This window comes from Zeus faber (genome assembly GCF_960531495.2).
Source record: "Zeus faber genome assembly, chromosome: 2".
Lineage (NCBI taxonomy): Eukaryota > Metazoa > Chordata > Actinopteri > Zeiformes > Zeidae > Zeus > Zeus faber.
The window spans coordinates 5,464,573-5,483,160 of NC_137189.1; the positions used below are offsets into that span (position 1 = coordinate 5,464,573).

The 18,588-nt window shown below is 41.0% G+C and overlaps 1 protein-coding gene across 1 annotated transcript; it reads right to left on the reverse strand.

Moving 5' to 3' along the window:
- Positions 1-902: 902 nt before the first annotated feature.
- LOC307248196 (26S proteasome regulatory subunit 4) lies at positions 903-18,201 on the reverse strand. The gene is made up of 11 exons (XM_080024481.1): positions 18,193-18,201; positions 17,460-17,513; positions 12,101-12,197; positions 10,595-10,719; positions 9,383-9,568; positions 8,951-9,079; positions 8,451-8,547; positions 6,821-7,010; positions 5,061-5,212; positions 4,288-4,442; positions 903-1,075 (listed from the first exon to the last, which is right to left on the reverse strand). Exons 1-11 carry the CDS (start codon positions 18,193-18,195, stop codon positions 941-943), a joined length of 1,323 nt encoding a protein of 440 aa, XP_079880607.1. The 5' UTR covers positions 18,196-18,201; the 3' UTR covers positions 903-940.
- Between the last annotated feature and the right edge of the window lie 387 nt (positions 18,202-18,588).

Below are 18,588 nucleotides of genomic sequence, written 5' to 3' on the forward strand. Positions count from 1 at the left end.
ACTTGCTGAAGTTCAAACCGAGCATCAGTATGGGGAAGAAAGGGCATTTAAGTGACTTTGAACGTGGCACGATTATTGGTGCCAGACGGGCTGGTCTGAGTATTTCAGAAACTGCTGACCTACGGGGATTTTCACACACAACCATCTCTAGGGTTTACAGAGAATGGTCCGAAAAAGAGAAAATGTCCAGTGAGCGGCAGTTGTGTGGGCTTGTTGAAAAATGGCTTGTTGATGTCAGAGGAGAATGGGCAGACTGGTTGGAGATGATAGAAAGGCAACAGTAACTCAAATAACCACTCGTTACAACCAAGGTACGCAGAAGACCATCTCTGAACGCACAACACTCGGAACCTTGAAGCAGATGGGCTACAGCGGCAGAAGACCACACCGGGTGCCACTCCTGTCAGCTAAGAACAGTAAAATGGGGCTACAATTCGCACAGACTCACCAAAAATGGACAACAGAAGTGTAGTGTGTGTGTGTGTGTGGAGTATATACTGTATGCACGTTCAAGTTCAATCTGTGTGTATTTGCGTGTGAAGGCTAGAGATTGCAGGACAGAACGGTTACTGGATTCATTTAATTTTGAATTCTGAATAATTGAAGAATTAATGTAATTACTTATTTAAGGTTATTAACCAAAAAAACAACCCATATTAACTCATCTAACAGGGTGCAGACTGAAGCAGAATTCTCTAAAATCACTAAAGAGCCAGTTTGTTTTTTCCCCCATTTTGTTTTTATTTATGTATTTATCTATTTATTGTCATATCACATAACGGTAACAACAAAGCGTGTTTGGGGGAGCGGACAAAACATGCACAAAATATATCAAAACTCTCTCTGAGGAACCGAGAAGACGGCCAATAAAACGAGCCGCCCCCTCCCTCCCTCCCTCCCGCTCTCTCTCTCTCTCTCTCTCTCTGAGAGGGGTGGGGGTCTAGAGGTAGAGCCCCTCCGGCGTCCCCTCCTGCTTCTTGTACAGGACGTTCTCCTTGGACTTCTTAAAGTCCTCGTTGGTGACCTTCATGCGGCGCTCTCGCAGAGCCATGAGGCCGGCCTCTGTGCAGATGGCCTGGAAGAGGACAGGGGGGTCGAGGAAGAGTGAGTGAGTTAATGGCCGTCGCTCGCAAAAATATGCAGCATGAACAACTGCAATGCTGGTTGCAATGGTGAGTAAAACCGGGAAACAACAACGGATCTGTTGATCATTTGATTTTATTCAACTCTCCCAACGCCGGGGCTGCAGGGAAGAGACAAATCTTAAAAAAAAACCAAAAACAAAACATTGATTAAAAGTATTAATGTCCCATGTGAAAAATTTATTTTAAGTCATTATTCTCCTTTTTAGGTGCAGTAAATCTCACACATTAATAATAATGTCATACATTATTTATTTTTGAATTTTACCCTAGAATGCATAGGTATATTGACCCACCTGAAAATGCATGTCGGGTCAAAAATTACCCAACATAAAATTATTATTTCTTTATTGCATTTTAGGATTAAAATATAATTCCATTCTCCTCTGTTGCTGATAAATACATTTGTTTTATACATGTATTTAGGGCCGCAGGTGATATTTACACCATTGAACTGTACTTCCAGAGAAGATATGTAATGTCTCACCCAAATTGAAACAAAACCTAAATGGATGTAGACGTGCACATTCAAAAAATGTCAAATTTAACAAAAAAGGCCCGTCCATTACTGCCTGTTATTCAATTCAAATTACCTCCCCTCACAAAATCTCACCCGACCATTCAGTTTAGGGTACGCAAACAATGCTGGTTTGTGGTTATGGAAAGTCATGAATGAGGAGTAGCAGGAGATCTTTCTGCCCATCTCAAAAAAATATTGCATGTACATATGTATTCACACCCTTTACTCAGTACTTTGTTGAAGCACCTTTGCAGTGATGACAGCCTCCAGTCTTCTCTGGAATAATGCTCCAAGCTTGGCACACCTGTATTTGGGGTATTTCTCCCATTCTTCCTGCAGATCCTCTCAAGCTCTGTCAGGTTAGATGGGGAGCATCGCTGTACAGCTATTTTCAGGTCTTTGCAGAGATGTTCAATCGGGTTCAAGTCTGGGCTCTGGCTGGGCCACTCAAGGAAATTCACAGACTTGTCCCGAAGCCACTCCTTCGTTGTCTTGGCTGTGTGCTTGGGGTCTTTGTCCTGTTGGAAGGTAAACCTTCGCCCCAGTCTGAGGTCCTGAGTTCTCTGGAGCAGGTTTTCATCAAGGATCTCTCTGTGCATTGTTCCGTTCATCTTTCCCTCGATCCTGACTCGTCTCCCAGTTCCTGCCGCTGAAAAACATCTCCACAGCATGATGCTGCCACCGCCATGCTTCAGCGTAGGGATGGTATTAACCAGGTGATGAGAGGTGCCCGGTTTCCTCCAGACGTGACACTTGACATTCAGGCCAAAGAGTTCAATCTTGGTTTCATCAGACCAGAGAATCTTGTTTCTCATGGTCTGAGAGTTCTTTAGGTGCCTTCTGGCAAACTCCAAGCGGGCTGTCATGTGCCTTTTACTGAGTAGAGGCTTCTGTCTGGTCACTCTACCACAACGGCCTGATTGGTGGAGTGCTGCAGAGATGGTTGTCCTTCTGGAAGGTTCTCCCATCTCCACAGAGGAACGCTGGAGCTCTGTCAGAGTGACCATCAGGTTCTTGGTCACCTCCCTGACCAAGACCTTTCTCCCCCGATTGCTCAGTTTGGCTGGGCGGCTAGCTCTAGGAAGAGTGCTGGTGGTTCCAGACTTCTTCCATTTAAAAATGATGGAGACCACATGTGCTCTTTGGGACCTTCAATGCTGCAGAAATTTTTTTGAACCCTTCTCCAGATCTGTGCCTCAATACAATCCTGTCTCGGAGGTCTACAGACAATTCCTTTGACTTTATGGCTTGGTTTCGGCTTTGCCATGCACTGTCAACGGTGGGACCTTACAGAGAATGTGTGCTTTCCAAATCATGTCCAATCAATTGAATTTACTACAGGTGGACTCCAATCAAGCTGTAGAAACATCTCAAGGATGATCAGTGGAAACAGGATACACCTAGCTCAATTTTGAGTGTCATAACAAAGGGTGTGAATACATATGTACATGCGATATTTCAGTTTTTTATTTTTAATACATTTGCAAAATTTTCTAAAAAACCTTTTTCACTTTGTCATTATGGGATATTGTGTGTATATTGATGAGGGAAAAAAATGAATTCAATCCATTTTGGAATAAGGCTGTAACATAACAAAATGTGGGGAAAGTGAAGGGGTGTGAATACTTTCCGGAATCACTGTGTGTGTGTGTGTGTGTGTGTGTGTGTGTGTATATGTAAATATATATATATATAAATAATGTTCAACAGCTAAAGCTGAACCTATCCAAAACCAACTAATGTCATTGAAAATTCAACTGTATGAGTTTATAAGGGTCAACCAATCAAAACAGGGCAAAATGGCTAACTAATAGATGTAAACTGGGTCAAACTATCGCTGCAAAATTGTGTTGTTCCAGAAAACACCACACGGAGGTGCTAGAGACACGTTGAGCTGTGATGACGGAGCGTGTTTGAGTCTTGATTTAACTTGTGCACATTATTTAAGTAGTTTTAATTTGTGTTTAATGGTGTGTTTAGATCCAGAATACACAAGAAAACGTGTCTTGGTACCTCTTAAGGGTGTCTCCAGGTTTCCCAGGGTTAAATGTTACGCTTTATAAGAAACATTTTAAAAGATGTTTATATATATTTCAAACAGATTTTTGGATTAGGTAGAAAAAGGGTAACTTATTCCATGAAATGTTTTCCATAGAACCCCAGACAGGCAAGTACAAGGATTTTCTTAGATTTCTCCCTATGAAGTGACTCTGGGTTAATCTACAGGTAAGTATGGAGGAAAGTATTAGGTTTGACTCTGATGCAGAATAACGGACTAGTTTGGACAAAAATTAATGTATGGATGAATCAGCCAAGATACATTTGTTGAAATTAAGGCCTATAAATTCAAATGTAAAACTATGGAAATACATTTTAAGAAATCTTTAAGTTCCTGTGGACACCTTGTAAGCAAAGTAATCACAGCGCAAACCTAGACTAGGAGAGGCCTCTCTGCTGGCATGGAGTAAATAAAATGTGTTCCCGACTTCCCTTCACCTTTACACACGTCGCATTTAGACGAGTGACTCCTAAAAACTTTACATTTGGAAGAGGTTGTTTTAATTGGGAACAATTCTGAGTTCCATTTCACTCGAATAACAGTTTTCCTGCTCAGACAATCAGTACCTTGATGTCGGCTCCTGACAGGTCATCCTTGGCCAGGATGAGGTCGTCAAGGGTGACGTCGTCGGCCACCGTCATGCGGCTGGTGTGTATTTGGAAGATCCTTCGCTTGGTCTTCTCGTCCGGCAGAGGAAATTCAATCTTACGGTCAATCCTCCCTGAAGAGCAGAGACCGAGGGGGAAGAATGAGGCGTTGTAGAGGAGTGCAAGGAAGCAATGTTTCCCTGGAGCAACTTGTTCTGTTTTCAGTCACTACCTTCAGCTTCTCTTTTGGGTTAAAATGGCTCATTGTGTTACGATACAAGTCAACACCCGACCACCCTTACTTCATCAGGATGGAATATTAACCTCAACTCTTCAATGTATTCTTCCCCTGACATCATTTTGTACCAAAAAGGTGCCATTACCACAGAATCAATGAAAAATAGACCTGGTTCAGATATCCTTGTGCTCTGTAGACAACTGCGGTGTCCCACGTACCATCTGAGCAGCTCAGGAGGATCATTTCAGACTCTGCCTGATAGCACTCACTTTTTAAAAATTTTCAATTTTATTATGCTATATGAAAGAAAATAAAAAAATCTGTGCCCAGGAATAAAAAAAAGACAGGTTTCTCACAACCGTTAATCTACAGCAGGCGAGAGCTCTCGTGTACACCGTGCATGTACACCAAGAGGAGAAATGCAGCCGTTTGCCCAATGTCAGCGAGATGGTGATGAAGGAGGAAGAGGGATCGAGTGAGACATGGAACGGAGGAGGAGATGTGAGTTACTGACCAGGTCTGATGAGCGCTGGGTCGAGGGTCTCTATCCGGTTGGTGGCCATGATCACCTTGACATCTCCTCTGGAATCGAAGCCGTCGAGCTGGTTGAGTAGCTCTAGCATCGTCCTCTGGATCTCCCTCTCCCCACCGGAGTTAGAGTCGTACCTAGAACACGTGGGATGGCACCTCAGGTCTTACTAGGCTGAGAGTGTTAAGTTCACTCTTTAAATCTGATATGTTTATAAATCATACTTTAACGTGGCGGGTGAATGACGCTTCAAAGCCACAGGTTGCATAGTCAGACAAAGTAACTTACATCGCCATTTTTCCATATAACAGTTTATAAGGATTACATTTAAATACTATTACAACCCTCTCTTCCCTCCAGAGGACCACATACACAGAGTAAGACCATTGTAGGCCTAAAACTACCGAGTCATTACCTGCTATGACGTAAATGACTCTTTAAGTTACCTCATATATATATATATATATATATAAATAATGTGTAGTATGCAAGAGACACTAAATGGGCTAATATCAAGGTGAGGAACATTGGAACTGTACTTACTATCGCTGTTATATCCAATTTTCTAAACTATGCAAGTATTGTTTTTAATAGACCTCTGAAATCGTGCCCTAAAAACTCTTTCTGTCACTAACAGGTTCCCAATTATCGAATTCAACACCAAGTCATCTGCTGTGACCCGTCAACACCACATGGTAAGACATTGGCACTCTGCAGAGGTGTGCAGGATGCCAACGCTGTCTCTTGCAGACACCAGGACGACACAGTATTACCGATTTATAGTGGCACTGCATTATGAGCAATCAAAACCTATGTTACAAAGAGTTCGTGAGAATTGTCTATAAACATTACAGCAAAGTAAAATAATTATGAGTGACATATGTGGAACGGTTTCAATGCCCATTTTCTGCACTATCAATATACAGGTAGTAGCTGCTTCCTCACTCTCTCTTCTCTCTGACAGCGAGTTGAAGCACAAGCTGCTGCAGCACCAACATAGCCCCGCCTCCTCTCACTCACAGTGCTGTCTTCACTTGTCTCATTCGCTCTGGTTTGTTATGGTTAGCTCATTAAAGAAGGCAAGCGCAGAGCCTCCGCGACCGCCTTTGAAAGGCAAAATGTAAACTTAACTCAGAGAATTCGAGTGGAGTTTTTTTTCCCCTCCACCAGACAGCAAGTTTTTAAACACAACAGAGTTAAGGGACGGTCCTGTTCCATCCCATTACTAACAAAAACCCTATGTCCCCACTGTCCCGTGCAGCATCACGCCATCTCCCCAATGCTATGGGACTTAATTTATTACTTGTCAATAATATATCCTGCACTTCTGTAACGCGGAGACTATTTCCAGACCAGACTTTAATATGACGGCGTTTATTATCATATATATTTATCATATTTATTTTATATTTTATATATTTGTTCATTTTCCATTCATAAGTTTATTTTTTAGAAAGTTTAGGTCTTTGATTACCTGTGGACATTTATTTAGTTGATACATTTTTTATTTAAAATAAGTGCACTGCAGAGACAATTGAGACAATAACATTAGTGTTAAATAAATGTTAATTTAAGTTCAGCATTCTTGTGTCTCATTTGTTATTATTAAATTGTTGTTTTTTATCAGATGAAAAAAAAATAATAACTACATGACATTGGCCACCCAGCTCTCCGAATATCTGTCATTGAAAAATCCATATGGGGCAACCACTAATATCTATCCATAACAAGCAGCACCACTCTACCTTTTAGTCCCTATGGCGTCGATCTCATCTATGAAGACAATTGAAGGTGCGTGTTCCTCTGCCACCCTGAAGAGCTCTCGCACCAGTTTGGGTCCATCCCCGAGATACTTCTGGATCAGCTCCGAGCCCACCACGCGCAGGAATGTGGCCGATGTCTGATTTGCCACCGCTTTGGCGAGCAGAGTCTTACCTGGAACCGAGAAAAATCGAGACAAAGTCAGGCGTTGTTTCCAGACTAAAATCCATTTCCATGTCAGAACTGATGTTTTTCAAGATGAATATTCATGGGATCTCAAAAGTCCCAGCGCAACCCGCAGAGGTGTCATTATTGTTTAAGTATGATGCAATCTGATGGTTATATAAGCATTTGTATTTAGACCTAAAGAAATTGATAATGAAATAATGATTGATCTAGTATTGAAAAAATTAGCTTCAGCTGACTGCAATAAGTTGTACAAAACTGCCTTGCACCGGAGCAAAAAAATTTGCGAAGGTGCTAATCACTCAAGTTAATTCCCAATTATTCAAAAATAAGTGTAATAAATAAATACTTACAACTTTTGAAAGAACAAACATTTCATAAACATTTAGTGACAACATGTTTTCATTCCTAAAAAATATCCGTATCTGAACAAACCAACTTTTGCCTTTTGTTTATCATGCCATTACGAATGAACTCAGGCTTCCAACGATATAAAAATCAAAAACAACTTGATACGCCTGCATGAGATAAAATATCCCCATCAGAGCAGTAATACCCATGACAGGACTCTTTATCGGCAACATGCTTAGGCAGCTTCAAAGAAAATAAAGGAAACACCAAAGCTCACATAGATAAGTCCGTCCTCAAAGGTTGTGCGGCTTTTGTAAAAGGCTGCTGTCAGATGTACCATCCCAAGTTCAATTTTAATAGGAGTGTGCATATATGGAAATGGGGAAAAAGGTCGCTAATTAGCTCTGTGTATTACCACAAGTGTTGGCATAGCAACCACTATTGGAATTACCAGAACAGATGGAGCATTTCGCTCGCTGATCAGATCGCCTGGCTTCGTGTCCTCATTGTGTTAATATGCCACACGTTTAACACCGGCTAATTTGATGGAGGACGCTACTCAGAACCTAAACCTGCAAGTGTGTTGAATCATATTAGAGGACACGTTAGGTGGAACCCTTTCAAACTACAGAAAGCTCTTATCTGCGACCCAGAGGCTGCGCTGGGTAGGCAAAAAATAATAATATGTTTCATCCTTCCTGGCGCAGTGCCCTTTAAAAAGGTCTCTAGGGGGCGAATGGAATTTGCCAAAGCTGTCAAACCTGTACGGTCGCACGCTAATTTGTTGGAATGGTTGGAAAAGAGGTGCTATACTGATGGGGCAGAATCGGAAATTAAAAAGGTTCGACTATGTAAAATTGCTCTATTAAATTCTTCCTGAAAAGAACGTAGTTCATTCTTTTTTTTTATATCCATTTAATGAGGGGCTACGATCTGGGATAACGACTGATTATTGATATCACATTTTGGAATCGGTTATTTTTCTCTTCTGGCTGTTCATAAAAACATAAAAATAATACTGTCAAATATTTAACTTGTTTTGTCAGATGAAAAAGCTACCGGCATGAACACACTCACCTGTTCCAGGCGGACCGTACAGGATGACTCCTTTGGGAGGTTTGATGCCCATCTCTTCATAATACTCTGGATGTGTGAGAGGCAGCTCGACAGACTCCTACACACGGTACGATGTTAAAATATTGAGTCAATTAGACTCAATGTATAGAAAACAACAGCAACGCAAACATATATAAACTAAAATATTTTTTAAAGCTTCAGTTTTTAAGTTATTAATGTCTTGCTATGTGTTTTAAAGTAATGTATGCTGCAATCACAATATACCTTGCAACAATACACCGTAATGGACACATATTTCATTACACGTACACATACAAAACAATGACTGACAACCTGCATTTTTTAAGGCATTTAATGTATGTAATGTAATTTTCTTCAGCTCTGTAGAATCACTTTTATAAACACTTGGCACAAAAAAAACAGCAATTATTTTAGCAGAGATTATCAAGATGCCAAATGCTTGTTAAAACTGTACGGGGTGTATGTTTGCTGTGATGGACCTTGATCTCCTGGATCTGGTTGTCCAATCCTCCAATGTCTGCATAGGTTTCTTGAGGGGCTTTTTCTACTTTCATCACCGTCACCAAAGGGTCAGTGTCATCCATCAGCACACCGATAACAGCATGCACCTTCAGGACACACAAACAGGATAACAGTAAGCAATTCAACTTAGCGACAGAATCTCCCCCCCAAAAATAAAAATAATAATAATACACCATTACTCAGTGTTTAACTATATTGTAATGTAATGTTTGATAACAAAACAATATATATTTTTTATTAACAAACAAACCCCCTCTTATATTTCAGACCTTACTTCATCCATTTGGTAATTTCTTATTTATTTATACTACAAATTAGGGCATCACAAAATCTAAGCACAGTAGTAAGACTTGGAGAATATCTCCTGGTCAAAGCATCCACCATCTCACCTTGTGGTTGAGCAGGACGGAGCAGCCCGGCTCCAACAGGTCTTTGTCCACGAAGGACAAGATGCTGACATAGTGCTCGGAGCCCACTGAGGTGGAGACGATGGCGTGGTTGTCGTCGATGATCTCCTCCAAGGTTCCCACGGACATGGGGGTCCCGCGCAGATCGTCCACCTTAGACCTCTCCTCCTGGGGAAAAAGAGCAAGAGATTCAGAGCTGGATTCAGAGGGTGTCAAGCACCTGTTTTATCAAATAAGCTTAACCACCTTGGTGTAAGAAAATAAAAATAAAATGCACAATGACATCATGACTTATACCTTGAAGTTGAGTCATTCGCATCACCAAATAAGCGTAAATAGTGAACTTAATTTTTCAATAAAATGTATTTTCCCTTACATAGGCATGCACTATTCCAAGCTGCCATGGCTATGTTAATGTTGTTAAGTTGTGTTGCATTTGGGTTTGTTAAATAAAACAACATAATTTCTGTTAAAACAAGGCATTTTTTCCTACATTAAATCCCGATTCCTGTTTTAGTAACTAATCTGTAATCTCTTATTTTGGGGTTTTTATTCCATTGCTGAAATGAGACAACATTTATGTCAGAAACGTAAAGTCCCAAACGGAACAGTGGCTCAACCAAGTCAAAATTGTATACGAAATCTTTTTTTTTTAAAGAATTAATTAAAAACAATTTCCCTAAATGCCCTTTTTGGAATCCCCAAAACTGCAATGTTATACATTGGATTGGTAGTTACATGCTCTATGGCTGCCACGATCCAGGAATTTAGTTGACAATAGTCATACAAATAATGGTTTGCGAACGCTGTTATTGTCTTTATGTCTCTATCAGCGTAATAATATAGAGCCAGCTTACAAAGAGCCATTTATCCGCAAAAAAATTGGGAGGACTGTTCATTTTCCCCGACTCAACAGATGGAAACGTCAAATTCCAAATTCACACTGTTTGTTGCAGCATGTATGACACTGGCTCAAACTTGTATGAAATATTTGTTATGAAATCCAACAATACTGCAAAACACTTGCGATCAGCTGAAATAAATAAACTGTAATAGCGCCAACCCGTTTCAGGGGAGAGATTAAGTATGCCTATGTCTCTCCCCCTAAGGAAGCAGGGAAAAATATTTCAATTGTCGAGCGTGCAGTGATGTAGACATTCAACAAGCATTGTGCAACATCTAGCTGGGCCCGACCTCTTGTTTCTCCTCAAGGGGCTTCATCTGCTCCTGGTTCCTGATGAACTCCTCCTCCATCAGCAGGTAGTCCTTGATTCTTTCCTGCTTCAGCAGCTTCAGGCGGCACTGGGTGTGAGGAGTGACTGTGGGGGGGTGGGGGGTGAGTGAGAAGATTGCGGTAAGGAAACAACTAAATACTGTGGCTGGTATTCCCGTTACCATAGCAACAAACTCCCTCCTGCCCTCCACATTGCCTGAAGGTTAGAGTTTGTTTTGTCTTACTCTTTATGTCAGTTACACTGATATTTTAGTTTGTGAGTGGAATTTGGTTTTGGTTGTATGGTCAGGTTTAGGTCAGACATTATTCAGTTTAGATGACAATATGTTTTAGTCTTCGAACTCAAATTGTTGAGTTTAGGGATTAAGTTAAGAGCTTCAGGTTAGTTAAGTTTAAGGTAATTGCAGATACAAAACGCAGATACAAATATATAAAGGTAAAGGTTCAGCTACAATAAGAGTGATATCGCTGGTTTGGAAGACCATGTTTGAGTATTATTTCACAGTAATTGATATATTCATTGCATTCATTGCAAAGTCAGATTGACCACAGCACACTGCAAATACATCACGTTACGCTGATATCAAGTTTGGGAATTGGAGCATTTCTACAAGTTCACAGCAACGGAGCCGCTACCGGTATCTGCGTACCCAGTAGACCCATAAGCAGGGAAAAACATAAAAAATGTAGGATAATGCCACATTCTGCCCAGTTTAAAATATGACTTTCATCAGACTTAATTTAAAGTCATCAAGATGCAAATCAAGGTGTTTCCTACAATTTGTGTTTCACTTGTGCACTTTTTGATCATCATGAAGAGTAAAATGCCCCCCCCCACTCAATCAAAAAGGAACTTAATTTCTATGGGGAGACAGTTTGTGATATGCCTCTCATTGTAATCTATTTATCTGTTCTCACCAGAATAATTATTTAGGTCTTTTATTAGACTTTACAAGAAAAAATAATAATAATTTGAACATTTCTTCCTAATCCACCATCCTCCATGAATTAAGACTGTTAAATAAGCATTTACTAAACCTCTATAGTCTATAAGCAGCTGCAGGGAGTGTCTCAAATTACCTTTTCATTTCTAAGGAGTGGTGCATGCAATGGAAGTTTCTGTGAAGCTGTTGGGTTGAAGTCAAATCAATAAAGCATGAAAAAAAACCAACTGCAAACTATCACCTGAAGCTTGGGGTCAGTTAGGCCCACAGAGAATTAACTACTGCACTGCACTGTGGCCTAGTCATGAAAGGAGACTGCTATTCTGATCCCAGTCAACCATGGCCTATCCTCCGCTTCCATGGAAACAGAGAGGGAGAATCACAAAAGGCACAGACTGAATCTAATTCACTATTTAGGAAGAAAACTGCATAAAAAAACCCCAACAACCTAGAAACATATATTTAAGTATGAATAAAAAGGAAAACTTAGATGAAAAGTCCTCTGCTTGTTTAGTTCCTCACCTAATGGGAGCTTGCTCGCCGCGTCCGGTCCCTTGGTCTTCTTCTTCTTCTTGCCGACTCTGGTGGGGATTGGAGGCTCATACTTCTTCTTCTTGTCCTGCGAGGAACATAATGACATTATGGACAGAATACAAGTACAAGTATAAAAGCAAACGAGCACTCAAATGTATCCGAACTACACCCGTGCACGTGGCTTATGTGCAAATGGAGAAGCAGAATCCAGACATTACTGTGGTAACTAGGGTTGAATATTTTTCCAGAAAATGTAGACATTTTCTATCCCCGGAAAAGAAGCACATTCCCCCGGGAATTTTACTTGTTTTCAGCTATTGTCAAACCCTTAGGACATATTTCATGCAACACTTAATGCAACAACACCTTTTATGTTAATCAACATTAGAATGAACATAATATAAACTTTGCATGCAGCTTGAATTTCGCTGTAGCTGTGACTCCTTCGAGGAATATGAAATGCCAAGTTCATTGCCTGTGATATGTCTGCTGAATACAGCCTCATGGAAAAAACAACAAGTTGACAACTCTTCATTGTAAAAACAAACAAAATTCATTAAAGCAATTAATTTGGTGTTTACGAAATCATTCTATTAAGCTGAGACGGATCCCATATTCTGTTAGTGCTCAGAGGCTGCTGGTGCACATGGCGCACTGTGAGCCTTTCGTAGCTCAGCAAAGTTAGATATATTTATAAAGTCAATGATCACTCAAAAGTGAACGGAACATTTATTTATTTTAACTTCAGCATTTTAAAGTTAAATGTGCAATTGCACATCTAAGCCAATACAATCTCAAAGGCCTGCATGTCACGCTTCATGTGCAAAATGCAAATCAACATTTTAAGAATATAGCAGGCCTACAACAGAGCTCTTGCATTACAACAACATAATAGCTCATAAAACATTAGAGATAGGCCTATGCTAAAACAAAATATAACAAAATGGCCTTTAATTATACAGAATTGACTAAATAATCTATTATAAATAAATCCGACCCGAGTTATTCATAAATAAAACACATACAATACGTTGTGTTGGCATTGCACCGCCTCCGTATTCAACTTGTAGTTTTGTGTTTATTATTTGTATTCTATTTGGATTTTTGCATGCAGTGCACTATCGCTCTTACAATATGAACGACAAGCACTCCTGGACGTCTGTTCGACACTTAACATTACATTTACATTTAGTCATTTAGCAGACGCTTTTATCCAAAGCGACTTACAATTGTTCAAACACCGACGGACGCAGCCATCAGGAGCAATTAGGGTTAAGTGTCTTGCTCAAGGACACTACAGCATGCTAGCAGGAGGAGCCTGGGATCGAACCAGCAACCTTTAGATCACTAGACCACCAGCTCTACCGCCTGAGCTACCATCCCCGTAGCACTTAATACAGACTTTTTCGCAACTAACCGGAGTATGTGCTGTGATCTCTTTGTCCTGCCGCCGCTGTGTTTACCAATACCCCGGCAGAGGAGAAAGAGAAGCGGCAAACGTGCCGGAATTCTATGCAGATCTCGGACGAGATACTGCAATCCGCCGCTACCGAGCATTTTACTGGCAAACGTTCAATCCCTGGACAATAAAATGTACGAATCTTTATTTGTCACATGACCGCACTACAACACATGCATGCATATATATATATATGCATGTGTTGTAGTGCGGTCATGTGACAAATAAAGATTTGTACACGTACGCGCGCGTATTTTCTTTTGGGGTGGTGGCCAGTGAAATATGGCCTCTGCATTTTTCCCCATCCTGCCTTGTCCTTCCTTTGGGGGGGGCAGCCAGGAGCAGTGGGCAGCATTAGTCAACGCGCCCGGGGACCTGGTACCAAGTGTCCATCGTTGGTCAGAGGATGATGTGTGGAGGAAACTCCATGTGAGCACCGGGAGAACATGCAAACTCCACACAGAAAGGCTCCTATTTGGGAGATAACCCACCTGAGCACAGTGCCAACAGCGCCCCAGGCGGGAATCGAACCCAGGACCTTCTTGCCATATATTTCTCTGCATTTTACCCATCCTAGTAACTGACGTATCTAGCTAACAGGAGGAGCCAGGGATCGAACCGGCAATCTTCCAATAGCTAGACAACACTCTTCTTCCTGAGCCACTGCCCCCTACACGCACGATTTAACTTTCAGCGGGACATCGCAAACTGCTGTGTGCTGGCGTTCACAGAAACCTGGCTGGACGCTACGGTGCCAGAATCTGCCGTTACTCCGGCCGGATTTTCCATCTACCGGCACGACAGAACCACGGAGTCAGGTAAATGCAGAAGCGGCGGGGTCTGCATTATGGTTAGCTCTCGCTGGGGTTCGGATATATCAGTCCTTTCAAAACACTGCTTTCCGGACCTGGATCTCTCAACTTTAAAAGTTTGTCCCCTTTGTTAGTCGACCTTTACAGAGTAATCAATGGACTGGAGAACGCTCACCCTGAGGCAGCTTCTATTGTTGGTGGCGACTTCAATAGGGTTAATATGAGGTAAGTTTTGCCTAATTATCACCAGCATATCAACTTTCCTACCAGGGGTGATCAGACTGTAACTGGATCCTGGACTTCATGAGGGGCAGACCCCATGAGGTGAGAATGGAAAACGTCTCATCAACTGCACTGACCCTGAGCACCAGAGCCCCGCAGGGCTGCGTACTCAGTCCCCTCCTGTACCCCCTGTTCACACATGACTGTGTGGCCTACACAGTCATGCGTGCACCAACACCATCCTTAACTTTGCAGACACCACCACCATCCTAGGTCTCATCTCCAACAACGATGAGTCTTCCTGCAGAGAGGAGGTCAGCTTCTTGGCAACATGGTGCCAGGATAACAACCTCTCTCTCAATGTCTGCAAGACTAAAGAGATGATCGTGGACTACAGGAAATGACAGCGGGGGCGCGGGGGGTAGGGGCACGCCCCCATCCACATCGATGGAGCTGAAGTGGAGAGTCTCCTGCTTCAAGTTCCTCGGTGTGTTCATCAGTGATGACCTCTCCTGGTCCAGACAATCGGACGCGGCAATAAAAACTGCCCAAAAGCGTTTATTCTTCCTGAGGAGACTCAAGAAGTTTAAATTAAACTACATGTACATATCCACTGGCACTCCTTCACTTTATATTTATATCCATATCTGCAATAGACTGACTTATTTCTGTTAGAACTGTTCCATTTTTTTTAGTTTCCGTTTTAGGATTATTTTTCTTATTTTATGTACACACACTGCGACCTCTTGCCCGTATTTGTAATATCGACTCTTACTTTTTTATATTACTCTTATTTTATATATATATATAAAAGTATTTCCTCCTTATGTTTGCCTTGTAATTTTATCTTTTTATGCCCACTACGCAGTTGTTGCCTGTCTTGCCCCAAGAATTTCATTGTACCGAATGACCTTGTGTTGTACTATACACTTGACAAATAAAACACTTTGAACTTTGCTTATTAATTACAATAATCTTTCAGTGTGCCACCAGCACATGCAGAGCGCACACAGCTGTTGCTTAAACTTAAAAACATGTCTAAAACATTGCAATGCATATATTTTAAGAAAGAAAACTTTAGGCCTACATATTTTCTAAATATATAGCTATTTCAATATGTTCTAAATGTAAAAATAAAATAAAATCAATCCCATTTCCCCGCTATTATATTTCCCTGAAATGACAAATGGTTTGGATGGGCATTCCTGTGAATCCCGTTTCCCTGGGATTAAACCCCATTGGCAATAGCCTTGGCAGTCGTGGAGAAAAGGACTCAGGCAGCATTTATCAGCATTGTAGCTTCAAGGAATATTGTGTGATTGTTCACCACAAGCACTCTGCTTTGACTTGTTCTTCTAGAAAGTAGGAGATGTCGATGTCGCCCCCTATGAAGAAAGATTTTCCATAGGCTTACCTCTCCAACCTCTCTCCACCGCTCGTGTATTTCAGATGCACGTGAGTAGCATTTTCACTGGTGTTATTATCAGCGCCAGGGATTTAACATCAGATCCTGTGTATTATTGTATGCATGATTTGGTCTGACATATAATATATATACAAAAGACAATACATGACAATATATACAAAAGATAAAGATATTTCAAGTAGCATTTATGTTCCCAAATAAATGGAAACATCTAGCTGTCGTTGATAATGTTGCTCTGAACATGACTGCAGCCTTATTCCAGTTGTATAATCCAAGCAATGCCCGAAACAGACTATCCAAATGATTTTTAGTGTGCAGTGTAATTGTCTATTGGCCCAGTGAATCTATCTAATTTTTGTGGAGATTTGAGATAAGGTAAAGTCACATATTGTTATTCCATCACCAAAGGGGGTCCTGACCGGCTGATATAAGAACAGCCACTTTAAAAACAAAATGGCCCAGTAGATCAGAAAAAAACTGCTTTGTTGAAAGCATCTCCTAGTGTGCAGTGATGTAGCGGAAGACGTTCTGTGAAATTGGTGTGGCAGAAGAATATTTCCTCAAGAACAGCCAGTTGCTAAACTCATTCTAGAATCAGAGAACTACAATCTCTAAACTTGTGTAAACTTTAAAATTGTGTACACGCCACTAGGCCTGTCACGATAATATAAAACCACACAATCAAAATAATAAATAAAATGGACTCTCAGGCTTGAGTAACACGTCAATAATAATAATGGCTTTAATATATTACATATATTGCCTTTCAAGGGACCCAAGGGCACTTTACACATATATTATATCTCCTTATTGAATGAAACAAGTGTGTGTGGAGCGAAACCGTGTGTAATGGGGATACTTGCCCCATAACTCTCTTAACACCCCAGCCTCTAGCAATTGATTTAACTAAACCCCACGCAGCCCTCCGCTGCTCCGACCCGGGCTGCGGTGCGTTGTGCGTGTGCTGCTGGCAGAGCCCAGAACACCTGTCGAGTCCGGACAGAGCCTGTTCCAGAACACTGCGTCTGTTTTTTTTTTTAACCTTTTTTTAATTGAATGAGCATAAAGCTGTCCCCAAGGACAGCAGCTCTCAGTGTATGTGGACATTTGTGCACAACATTATTTTTATAAAAATAATGTTCTGTTTAAACCCGATATAGTAATAATCGCGACAGGCATACACACCACTATCATTTGAGATGCACGTTTCTTTTGAGAATGTTTAAGAAGTGACACCATTGATTACGAAGCCTTCCTGCTGTTTAAGACCAATGTGAAGTCAATGGCTGTAGACACAATTAAATATGCTTAACATTTAATGTGTTGGCTTTGAGAAATATATATTGAGTATATATATAATATATTGGATAGATAGATAGATCAGTAACTCTTAATAGTCGAGACCAACACATTCCGTGTTCTTCTCACCTTGTCATCCTTCTTTCCTCCTCCTGGACCGTGGCCTCCACTCTGACTTTGACCCTGTCATAACAGATATGGACAAATTCATAGATAGATAGATAGATAATTCATCCCCGGGGGGAAATAGCACGGTTACAGCAGAAACAATAAGCAATAATGATAAAGTAATGAGAATCAAAAATAGAAAAAATATGGCAACATGCATTAAACCCAATTGACTAAAATAGAAAAATATATAAAAATGATATAGTTAGAATATATAGAATACGCTCTCTCTCTCAGAGAGATATTAAAAAGGATGGGTGTTCTAACGTGCCGTCTGACTCAGGTTAACTCAGGTTAACCCAAATAGTTAGATAGCGGCTCTACAGGTTCATCGCAGACCAGGCTAACGACATCGGCATGAAAATATTGCTTGGAATCCAAATAAGAAAAGTCATTTAAAACAACATCACTGCTTTAAACCCCGAACAAATAATTGTATTCAACAAATATTCGGAATCCATTGCTGCTAGCCGGGTAAGCCGTAACCGCAGCATTAGCTAACGATGAGCTAGCAAACTTTAAAACGCCTATTCTCTGCCAATACTGCGCAAGAAATGACACCAAATCACCTCAACTTTTGTGAAAACGTGAGATATTACGCCGCCCCCACTCCTTATTTTGTGTTTTGACGTGGACACGGAGATTTTATTCCGGTTCAAATACAAGCCGAGCACAAATCTGCTTGCTCACTTACCATTGTTTGTCGTCGCTTTGGAGTGACGTCACCGTGTACGGCAAGCCCTGCGGGACAGACCACAGCAGAAAGTCAAAGGGAATGACTCTTCCCTTTAGTTCTTTTGTTTTAATATCTGATCCATTGGTCTTTCTATCGTTATTATGTTCCATGCGCTGTCATTTCTAAACAGGTCTAATATCATCTTATACTATGTAAAAAGGTCTCGACTACTCTATATACAGGTATTCCTATATATATATATATATATATATATACACATACAGGTAGTCCTCACTGAACACCCTACCTGTTTAACGACCGTTCAGACTTACGACCAGTTCTCTGACCAGACTATTTTGCGCTGTGTACAATACCGTGGCGTCTCAGCGTCAAGCATCTCATCTCATCACCCTT

Bases quoted from the DNA above. Each gene is read 5' to 3' on its own strand.
- LOC307248196 (XM_080024481.1), bottom strand. The intron at 12,198-17,459 runs GTGAGAAGAACA...TGTTCCTCGCAG, and splicing joins GAGGAAAGAAGGATGACAAG to GACAAGAAGAAGAAGTATGA. The intron at 5,213-6,820 runs GTAGAGTGGTGC...CACGTGTTCTAG, and splicing joins GACGCCATAGGGACTAAAAG to GTACGACTCTAACTCCGGTG.